This window comes from Palaemon carinicauda, chromosome 35 (genome assembly GCF_036898095.1).
Source record: "Palaemon carinicauda isolate YSFRI2023 chromosome 35, ASM3689809v2, whole genome shotgun sequence".
In the NCBI taxonomy this organism is placed as follows: domain Eukaryota; kingdom Metazoa; phylum Arthropoda; class Malacostraca; order Decapoda; family Palaemonidae; genus Palaemon; species Palaemon carinicauda.
Window position 1 is genome coordinate 73,767,290 of NC_090759.1, and position 12,500 is coordinate 73,779,789.

Genomic DNA, 12,500 nt, shown 5'->3' on the forward strand with positions numbered 1-12,500 from the left:
CAAAATTATTTACCCTCCACCTTGACTCCCATTCCAGTCACGTGGAAGTCCAACTCACCATTAACATAACATGGAAAACAGAAAAGGGGCAGGAATTAATAACTGAACCTTAAATACCTTCTTTACCAGCCCGCAGATGGCAGGCTGGTGCACACTAAAGAAAAGCAACTTTTAATTTTGAAAATATGAGAGCAATATGTTACAATTATTACTCAAAGCTAGAATTACGTTACAACATAAATTTCTAAATAATTATGTGCATAGATACATACATACATACTGTACAGTATGTATGTATGTATGTATCTATGCATATAATTATTCATATATTTAAGTTTACTATACACACACACACATATATATATATTATATATATATATATGTGTGTGTGTTGTGTGTGTGGGTGTATTATATGTATATATATACACATACGCATATATATATGTATATATATTTATATATATATATATATATAATATTATATATATTACTGGTTACTCGGAGAAATGTAATATTTACCTTAGGCTATTTACATGAAACTAGATGAACCAATCTTGAGAATTATTTGTCATTTAATGTTCTTTTAAATCTTTATTTTTCTTTTTCAGTTTTCCCTCACCTTTCCTGTTGAGCAATAACTAAAATGCCCTCTAGTATGTTAACATTGTTTACTTCCTTGTTGTATAAAGTACACTGGAAACTCTTCGAGTTAGATTGTTCTTGAAAGGATACAGTAAGAGCGATAGCTTTTATATACTTTATATGTCTGTACTGTGAAAGACATCTATAAAGAGTATAGAAGATGGAGTATTGTATATAGCGTGTGTGTATGAGAGAGAGAGAGAGAGAGAGAGAGAGAGAGAGAGAGAGAGAGAATGTTTGCATAGTCTTTGGGAGAGAAAAAATGGTTTGCTTAGTCTTTTTGAGGAGAGAGAGAGAGAGAGAGAGAGAGAGAGAGAGTGAGAATAGTTTCATAGTCTTTTTGAGAGAGAGAGAGAGAGAGAGAGAGGGAGAGAGAGAGAGAGAGAGAGGGAGAGAGAAGAGAGAGAGAGAGAGAGAGAATAGTTCATAGTTCTTTTTGAGAGAGAGAGAGAGAGAGAGAGAGAGAGAGAGAGAGTGCGTGTAAATGGTTGCATAATCTTTTTGTAGTTATTTTCATATAAAAATTCTTCGAAATAATTCCATTTTGGAATTTTCCGATATATAAACTTCTAACCTATAAATAAGAGGATTTACTTGGTAAAAAAAAAAAGATCACAGTAGGTATTATTCAGGCTTTTTTCAGGCTTTTTTTCGGGCTTTTTTAGGCTCTAAGTCTTAAAAACAGGGCTCACTGTAGTTGAATATCCTGAATAATCTTGCTGAATAGTAGAGAAAGTTACACCGAGATTCTTATTTTGAACATTACTCCAATGTGTATTCTTGTAGAGGTTACGCAATGAATAGCCAATTGTGTGCTTTTAGAAGGGTAATCATACATATATATATATTATATATATATATATATATATATATATATGTGCATATATATATTTATTTATTTATTTATTTATTGACATACATCATCAGCCGTTATTAGTCCACTGCAGAAGAAAGGCTGCATACATGTCCTTCCACATGTACACATATTAACATTAATATATATATATATATATATATATATTAATGTAAACATGTGTACATATCTGTATATAGGCTATATATTATATATATATAATATATATATATATATATATATATTTATATATTATAATGTAAACATGTGTACATATCTGTATATAGGCTATATATATATATATATATATATATATATATATATATATATAATATATATATATATATGTGTGTATATATATATATATATATATATATATATATATATATATGTATATATATTATATGTGTAAATATGTATATATATTATATGTGTATATATGTATATATATGTATATATAAAATATATATATATATATACATATATATATATATATATATATATATATATATATTATAATTAGGTAGTAGGTTGGCCAGGGCACCAGCCACCCGTTGAGATACTACCACTAGAGAGTTATGGCGTCTTTTGACTGGCCAGACATTACTACATTGGATCCTTCTCTCTCGTTACGGTTCATTTTCCCTTTGCCTACACATACACCGAATAGTCTGGCCTATTCTTTACATAAATATCCTCTTCTGGTCCTCATACACATGACAACACTGAGATTGCCAAACAATTCTTCTTCACCCAAGGGGTTAACTTCTGCTATGTAATTGTTCCGTGGCTACTTTCCTCTTGGTAAGGGTAGAAGAGACTCTTCAGCTATGGTAAGCAGCTCTCCTAGGAGAAGGGCACTCCTAAATCAAATCATTGTTCTCTAGTCTTGGGTAGTGCCATAGCCTCTGTACCATAGTCTTCGACTGTATTGGGTTAGAGTTCTCTTGCTTGAGGGTACACTCGGGCACACTATTCTATCTAATTTCTCTTCTTTTTGTTTTGTTAAAGTTTATATAGGAGATATTTATTTTAATGTTGTTTTCTTGTAATATTTCATTGATCCTTGTTTCCTTTCTTCACTGGGCTATTTTCCCTGTTGTGGCCCCTGGGCTTATAGCATCTTGATTTTCCAACTAGGGTTGTAGCCTAGCAAGTAATAATAATAATATGTGTCTGTTCATGGTCTTTGTATGCTTGCCTACATCCGCAAGCTTTCTTAGTTCGTCAATCCACACGTACACACACACACACACACACACATATAATATATATTTATATATATATATATATATATATATTATATATATATATATATAACATATATAACATATAAATAATATATATATATATATATATATGTATATAATATATATATATATATATATATATATATATATATATATATATATAACATATATATATATATGTGTGTATATAATATATATATATATAAATATATGTATATATATATAATATATATATTATATATATATATATATATATATATATATATATATATATATATATACACACTTTTGACACACAGCATGTCTCTAATGCAATTTTCATTAAAGGCGATTGCCTTAGTGGCATCAATGTGTTTCCTACAGGAATCCTCATATTTTCACATAGTCTTCAAATTCTTAGAAATGAGCCTTTGGTTAAAGCAATTATGATTGTTTTTTTTCTCTATTTATTCTATCCCTACAACACTGTTTCGCCGACAAAAATATGTCTTTTTTAAGTGATTCTTGATCAACATAAGTTCACAATTTCTTTTATACATGAGGATCTACAATGATAATGATTAATTATCATGAAATTTTATTTGATTAGATAAAGGGGGATATCTTATTTAAATAGTCAGATAATTAAAAGCAGTTGGATTACAAAGATGGAAATGAGACTGAAGTAAATCATCTTATTATTACGATGGACCATTTAAGTTATCAGCTCTCAAGCCTTTAATTCTTATGCTTTATCTCATGCCAAGAGGATTTAAGCTTAAAAAAAAGGAAAATTATCAGTAATAAAACATATTTTCCACCAGTTTCTCAATATAAAACAAGTCTGAAAAAAATAGTTACTTTTGAAATTGTTTTTTCCGAATAGGTTAACATTTATTACACTGTTGCAGAACCGTAATTTTAATCGGAAATTCTCCTTACAAATATACTGTTCTGAGCCGTATTTCAGTAAAATATAGGTGACCGTAATTTTTACCCTACTTTGTTATCATCTTTTACTGGTTGGTGACCGTAATATCACTCCTTTACGTCAATATATCCATTTTTAAAACGGTAAATGTCTGGGAACATTTACTGCAGTATTTGTACAGTTTTTTTTCAGCAGTTTTATTCCAGCTGTGACCAAGTTGCGGAATGATCTTCCTAATCGAGTAGTTGAATCAGTAGAACTTCAAAAGTTCAAACTCGCAGCAAATGTTTTTGTGTTGAACAGTCTTATAGTTTATATATCAAATATCTGTTTTAATGTTAATGTTTTTGAGATATTTTATTTTATTTTTTCACTACTTCTTATATCATTTATTTATTTCCTTATTTCTTTTCCTCACTGGGCTATTTTTCCCTGTTAGAGCCCTAGGGCTTATAGCATCTTGCTTTTCCAACTAGGGTTGTAGCTTAGCTATTAATAATAATAATAATAATGATAATTATTATTATTATTATTATTATTATTATTATTTGAACAATGTAGGCTAGACGGAAAGTAATTATGTAATATGATAAGCGAATAGATCATCCATTGCAGTAGACGTAATAACAAAAGTCATTGTTAAACTCTTATACCACAGCATTCCATCCAGCAAACCTGGAACTCCAGTGATATCTGGAGTCTTCCAGCGTAGACCGTAAATAACAGACGCGGGATTGTATCTCCTTCCGATGTCCTCCGCCAAGAAACTTTATCCTAACAATAAATCATTGACTTGCTTCCTTTGCGTCGTAGGATATTACGTATCCCTGGCGGAACACGACCGTTATGGTAGGATATGTTTTTGTTTATTGGTCTCCACAAATCTTGTTTGTTTTGTTGCATTTTTTTAGGTTCAAAAAGTTACCGGAAATGGGATGCTGTAGGACACGGAACACAATAGGGTTGTGGTGGCCCAAGTGGTAACGTCCCTGACTGGTGATCACTAGTCTGGGGTTCGAGTCCCGCTCAAACTTGTTAGTTCCTTTGATCGCTGCAACATCACCATCCTTGTGTGCTATTAGATGCGTTCCTCCCTGGCACTCGGTGGACTGGGGTTCGAGGCATGCTCAAACTCGTTAGTTCCTTTGATCGCTGCAACAGCACCATCCTTGTGAGCTATTAGATGCGTTCCTCCTTGGCATTCGGTGGACTGGGGTTCGAGGCATGCTCAAACTCGTTAGTTCCTTTGATCGCTGCAACATCACCATCCTTGTGTGCTATTAGATGCGTTCCTCCCTGGCACTCGGTGGACTGGGGTTCGAGGCATGCTCAAACTCGTTAGTTCCTTTGATCGCTGCAACATCACCATCCTTGTGTGCTATTAGATGCGTTCCTCCCTGGCACTCGGTGGACTGGGGTTCGAGGCATGCTCAAACTCGTTAGTTCCTTTGATCGCTGCAACATCACCATCCTTGTGAGCTATTAGATGCGTTCCTCCCTGGCACTCGGTGGACTGGGGTTCGAGGCATGCTCAAACTCGTTAGTTCCTTTGATCGCTGCAACATCACCATCCTTGTGTGCTATTAGATGCGTTCCTCCCTGGCACTCGGTGGACTGGGGTTCGAGGCATGCTCAAACTCGTTAGTTCCTTTGATCGCTGCACCATCACCATCCTTGTGTGCTATTAGATGCGTTCCTCCCTGGCACTCGGTGGACTGGGGTTCGAGGCATGCTCAAACTCGTTAGTTCCTTTGATCGCTGCAACATCACCATCCTTGTGTGCTATTAGATGCGTTCCTCCCTGGCACTCGGTGGACTGGGGTTCGAGGCATGCTCAAACTCGTTAGTTCCTTTGATCGCTGCAACATCACCATCCTTGTGTGCTATTAGATGCGTTCCTCCCTGGCACTCGGTGGACTGGGGTTCGAGGCATGCTCAAACTCGTTAGTTCCTTTGATCGCTGCAACATCACCATCCTTGTGTGCTATTAGATGCGTTCCTCCCTGGCACTCGGTGGACTGGGGTTCGAGGCATGCTCAAACTCGTTAGTTCCTTTGATCGCTGCAACAGCACCATCCTTGTGAGCTATTAGATGCGTTCCTCCCTGGCACTCGGTGGACTGGGGTTCGAGTCCCGCTCAAACTAGTCAGTTCCTTTGATCGCTGCAACATCACCATCCTTGTGAGCTATTAGATACGTTCCTGCCTGGCACTCGGTGGACTGGGGTTCGAGGTTGCTCAAACTCGTTAGTTCCTTGATCGCTGCAACCTCACCATCCTTGTGAGCTATTGGATGCGTTCCTGACTGGTGATCACTAGTCTGGGGTTCGAGTCCCGCTCAAACTCGATACTCACATGATCGAACCCCAGTCTGGCGTTCACCAGTCAGGGACGTTACCACATTGGCTACCGCAACCCGTCCCTGACTGGTGAACGCCAGACTGGGGTTCGAGCCCCGCTCAAACTCGATACTCACATGATCGAACCCCAGTCTGGCGTTCACCAGTCAGGGACGTTACCACATTGGCTACCGCAACCCGTCCCTGACTGGTGAACGCCAGACTGGGGTTCGAGCCCCGCTCAAACTCGATACTCACATGATCGAACCCCAGTCTGGCGTTCACCAGTCAGGGACGTTACCACATTGGCTACCGCAACCCGTCCCTGACTGGTGAACGCCAGACTGGGGTTCGAGCCCCGCTCAAACTCGATACTCACATGATCGAACCCCAGTCTGGCGTTCACCAGTCAGGGACGTTACCACATTGGCTACCGCAACCCGTCCCTGACTGGTGAACGCCAGACTGGGGTTCGAGCCCCCGCTCAAACTCGATACTTACATGATCGAACCCCAGTCTGGCGTTCACCAGTCAGGGACGTTACCACATGGGCCACCGCAACCCGTCCCTGACTGGTGAACGCCAGACTGGGGTTCGAGCCCCGCTCAAACTCGATACTTACATGATCGAACCCCAGTCTGGCGTTCACCAGTCAGGGACGTTACCACATCGGCCACCACAACCCATATACTTTTTATCTAGTTTTACGATTTTTCCTTATACAGATTTATTCTTCCAATAACTAAAATTTAATAAGGAGATTTATAGATGTGTATTTTTGTTATCATATGATTAATATGTCAGGAAGGCTAATACAAAATCTTATATTGATTGTATTAGTGTATTCCAAATTTACATGGCGCCTAAAGTGAGGTTTCGTTATTCATTTGTTAGATAATTATTCTTCAATGTTATAAACAATTCATATTCATTATTGTATTGATTCGTAATTCTTCGAGGAGCATATAGTGTTATAGTGTTAAATATGTTAAATAAGTTAAAATGATGTCGTACTGATATTAACTCATTAGAAATTCATTCTACCGAAAGGTTGCTTAAAGCAATATATTAATTTAACACAACCACAGATTATGGTGACGTCATTCTTTCAAAGTAAATATGAGGAAAATGTGTTAAATATGTTAAAATAACGTCATACAGACATTAACTCACTGGAAAGTCATTCTTCCAAGAGGTTGTTTTTAAGTAATATATCAATTTTCACAGCTTATGTTTAAAGGAGACATCTCTATCTTGAAATAATTATTAGGAAAACATGTTAAATATGTTAAAATAACGCCATACAGATACTAACTCGCTGGAAAGTCATTCTACCAATACACCATTTACAGTAACTTATCAAATATAGACAACCAAGGAAGCTGTAACCCTCTCAAAGCTTCTTCATGAAGTAAGTGAAATGAGTAGTTCCCGTTCCTTCCGCAACGGCGTCCAAGTCGAGCAGCGGATTTCCGCTCACGTCCATGAGCGTCTTGACGTCCGTCTTTTTAACGGTGGTGTAACCCATCTTCTTGGCCATGTGCTCCGTGATAGCGCTCACCGCTTGAATGGTGGCCACGTCGCAGCCTAGAGCTCTGCCCTTCGTCTCGCTCTTCTGTTTTGGGAGCGAAGCAAAGCCTTGGTTGTTAGTTTTGACTATAAACTATTTTCTTTTTTTATAAGGCGAATTCGCACTGACTTACAGCGGTGCCCTATTATCTCGGAGATGTTTCCTGCTATCTGATTGGTTAGAATTATCTTGTCTAACCAATCAGCGATCAGGAAACTTTACCAAGCTAAAATGGCACCCCTGCGAGTCTGTGCAAATCTGCCTCACTAAAAAAATTGACCATAGTATAGGCTAGTCGTCAAATTGACGGTCTAAATGTTTAGATAAATATGTACACACGCATACACACAGATTCATTCCTTCTCACCTCTCCCTCTTTCTTAATTATCTTTCATAGCAGTTTGGACAATTTGTGGGAGATTGTCGTTTCTGAGAGGTTGCTGATTAGCGTGACAGGAAAGAAATACACACACATACACATACATACATATGGGTGTGTGTATATATATATACATATATATATATATATATATATATATATATATATATATATATATATATATATATATAACCAGATACTTGCTCTTTATTATATATGGGAAATTATTATTATTATTATTATTATTATTATTATTATTATTATTATTATTACTAATACTACTACTACTACTACTACTACTATTATTATTACTTTATCTCTCTCTCTCTCTCTCTCTCTCTCTCTCTCTCTCTCTCTCTCTCTCTATCTCTTTATATATATATGTATAAATATATATATATATATATATATATATATATATATATATATATATATATATATATATATGTATGTATATATATATATAATATACACATAAATACATACATACTGTACATACATACATACATAATCCACATTGAAGGGAAAATGTTGATCCAAAATCAAGCTTAAAACCCAAGACACCACCAGCTATTACCTGAATGAGCTTCATTGCCAGACCTCGACCACTGTAATCCGGGTGAACGCACACACACTGCAGTTCCAACTGCTTCTCGAATCTCCCACCTCGAAGGATGTCCACATCGGCACACAGGTCGTGCAGGACTCTCGTGTACTGGTTCGCCTGTGGGATGTGGTAGGATTTACTGGGAGGATTACATTTTTTTTTTTAAATGTGATGAGAGATTATTCAGACACTAGTGTACGAGACCCGTCAAGAATGATGAAGAAGAAATAATTTTTCCTCCGCAAAACCTAAAGATGAGAAAACATCTGTGATATATTTGAATATATATATACTGTATATTTATATATATATATATATATATATATACAGTATATATATATATATATATATATATATATATATATATATATGTATATATATACAGTATATATATATATATATATATATATATATATATATACTGTATATATATTTATACATTATATATATATATATATATACATATACTGTATATATATATATATATATATATATATGTATATGTATATATATGTATATACAGTATATATATATATATATATATATATATATATATATATATATATACATATTGATATTTATATTAATCCTTTTCTGAGGTGGGTTGCCTTAATGGTTTGGATATCGCCGTGATCAACAAAACTTTAGTAGTCAGGGCCACCCATACTAGTTTGGTTTGCTGTGATCGATCTGACGAAAATCTCCCACCATCACCAATCTGCAGCTGGCCAGCGTTTTGCAGAAAACTGGCCAAACCTCAGACATGATTTTCCATCCGCAAAACCTAAAGATGAGAAAACATTTGTAATACCTTTTCGGTCTCAAATCCTCCGCGGCCGAATAATTCCTGATGATCCTTCGGAAGGAGAATCCTGTTAAGCATGAAGGCGACTAATTTTCCATCGGACTCCTTCCTCACGCCAAGGCTGACCTTGCTCTCTAGCGTCGGCGGCAGGGCCTTCTTCAGGAAGGGGAGGAAGTCCTCGAAGGTGATGTGAAGTCCCACGCACTGTGAAGGGAAGTGAAGTCTATGTTATGATAGTAATCGCATTGTGAAGGGTCTGTTATTATTATTATTATTATTATTATTATTATTATTATTATTATTATTATTATTATTATTATTATTATTAGCCAAGCTAAAATTATTATATTGCTATTATTATTATTATTATTATTATTATTATCATTATTGTTGTTGTTGTTGTTGTTATTATTATTATTGGCTAAGCTACTATTATAATTATTATTATTTATTATTATTATTAATTATTATTATTATTATTACTATTATCATTATTATTTTTATTATTATTATTATTCTTACTTGTTAAGCTACAACCCTAGTTGGAAAAGTAGGATCCTATAAGCCCAGGGGCCCCAACAGGGAAAATATCCCAGTGAGAAAAGGAAACAAGGAAAAATAAAATATTTCAAGAACAGTAACAACATTAAAATAAATATTTCCTATATAAACTATAGAAAACTGTAACAAAACAAGAGGAAGAGAAATTAGATAGAATAGTGTGCCCGAGTGTACCCTCAAGCAAGAGAACTATGAATTGAATTAGATTCTCTTTACAAAAGAAGGTTAAAGCCATTTTGGAGATTAACTAGGAATGGTATTAGAGAGTAATTAATGTAAAAAAAAAAATGTTCTCTCTTTAAAGCATTATCACTTTCCTTTACTTCTGCCATTTATGAGCGACCTTTAAACCCTAAACAAAGAGAGGTTAAATTCATTTTGGAGATCTGTGATGGTATTAGAAAGTAATTAATGTGAAAAAACACAATTAAAAGTTCTATTATAAGGATTCAGAAGATATTGTAAACAACAACAACAATAGTAGCCACCCGTTGAGATACTAGCGCTAGAGAGTTATGGGGTCCTGTTTGACTGGCCAGACAGTACTACATTTGATCCTTCTCTCTGGTTACGGTTCATTTTCCAGTTGCCTACACATACAACTAATAGTCTGGTCTATTCTTTACATATACTCTTCTGTCCTCATACACCTGACAACATTGAGATTACCAAACAATTCTTCTTCACCCAAGGGCTTAACTAGTGCTCTGAAATTGTTCATTGACTGCTTTCCTTTTGGTAAGGAGAGAAAAGACTCTTTAGCTATGGTAAGCAGCTCTTCTAGGAGAAGGACACTTCAAAATCAAACCATTGTTCTCTAGTCTTTGGTAGTGCCATAACCTCTGTACCATGGTCTCCCACTGTCTTGGGTTAGATTTCTCTTGCTTGAGGGTACACTCGGGCACGCTATTCTTTCTTATTGCTCTTCCTCTTGTTTTTATTTTTTATAGTTTATCTAGGAGATATTTACTTTTATGTTAGTTCTTAAAATATTTTACTTTTCCTTGTTTCTTTTCCTCAATGGGCTATTTTCCCTGTTGTAGCCCCTGGGCTTATAGCATCCTGCTTTTCCAACTAGGGTTGTAGCTTAGCAAGTAATAATAATAATAATAATAATAACAATAATAATAATAATGCTCTTACCAGAGGTTCCCGATCCAGGTACGCTTCTCGTATCAGGTTGTGTATTTCCTCCTGGTCTTGACCACTTAGGACGAACTGTTCGAAGTCTTCTTGTTCAGTTTCCATTTTCACCTGTAAGGAGAGACGAGTACAATTCGTGACTGGAATAATCTTTACACACACACACACACACACATACATATGTGTATGTATATATATATATATATATATATATATATATATATATATATATATATATATATATATATATATATGTGCGGGTGTGTGTGTGTGTTTTATATATCTATATCAATATATTTATCTGGTTATCTATCTATCTATCTATCTATCTATATATATATATATTTTATATATATATATATATATATATATATATATATATATATATATATAGAGAGAGAGAGAGAGAGAGAGAGAGAGAGAGAGAGACTCCATGCCATTATACAATATCAGATATTTGCACTTGAACGTGTCGTAACAAACAACAAATCTATATTGATCGCAACACTGTATAAACTTTTAAGGGAAACATAATCTTCCGACGAATATACTTTTGAAGATTCGAATGATAGAAGATAATAGAAGATAATCGCTTATCTCACAAGTAATATTGCCAATTTTCTATTTTTTTTATGAAGAATAAAACGAGACACGATCACCACTTCTCGTAGCTTACTCTAGACTGGCTATCTCGTCTGACCAACTCTTATTGGATTTTTCATAAGATCTTAAGGTCAAATTCCGTGACTCGTGGAATGTGAAGTACATTTATTGATTGTTTTGATGTTGTAAGAAGATTCGCGAATGTTGAAGCTGGAAATGAGCATATGAGATTTCCATACATTATACTGATGTATAGTAATACATTTTTGTAGTTAGAGTATTAGTGTTCATAGTAGTTTTATTCTTTGTTTTGTTAATTTAGCTGTCACTACAAGTGATTCATGTTAGAGGAATTGAAGAATATGATGGGGTAACATCTTAAAAGATAAGTAAGAATTTTAGTTTTGTGTTACATTCGATTCATTTAACATCTTTAAATTTGTTTAATTCTTTTTAATACATTCAAATTCAAGACTCGTGTAACTGCCAACATCGTCGCTGTCTGCTGAAATGTCAAGGCTAGATAGAATTGATTATTGCAGAGAAAATAAAAAAAAAGAATAAGAATCTGCATCTTGTTAGTCCTGAGGCAATATTGATTTCCAGCTCTGTCAACATAAAATCCGATGCTACTGAGCTTCCTTTGTAATACCTGCCAGACAGAGATCATTAAAACATGTTACTATTATTTGATGGTGTTTTGAGGGTCATTTAGAGGGTTAAAGGTCACGTATGAATGGCAGAGGAAAGGGACAGTGACAATGCCCTTGAGACTGAACATATATGCATATACATATCTCCTTTTCTCACTGGGATATATTCCCTGTTGGAGCCCTGGG

General features: G+C 35.0%; 1 protein-coding gene across 1 annotated transcript in view; it reads right to left on the reverse strand.

The window, feature by feature from the left end:
• Positions 1-7,386: 7,386 nt before the first annotated feature.
• Positions 7,387-12,500, reverse strand: part of LOC137627358 (uncharacterized) — a 22,272-nt gene continuing 17,158 nt past the window's right edge. The window contains exons 3-6 of the mRNA XM_068358443.1: positions 11,059-11,169; positions 9,361-9,558; positions 8,520-8,666; positions 7,387-7,608 (exon numbers count right to left, since the gene is read on the reverse strand). Coding sequence (XP_068214544.1) covers positions 7,387-7,608; positions 8,520-8,666; positions 9,361-9,558; positions 11,059-11,169 — 678 coding nt within the window. The remainder of the gene's footprint in view (positions 7,609-8,519; positions 8,667-9,360; positions 9,559-11,058; positions 11,170-12,500) is intronic.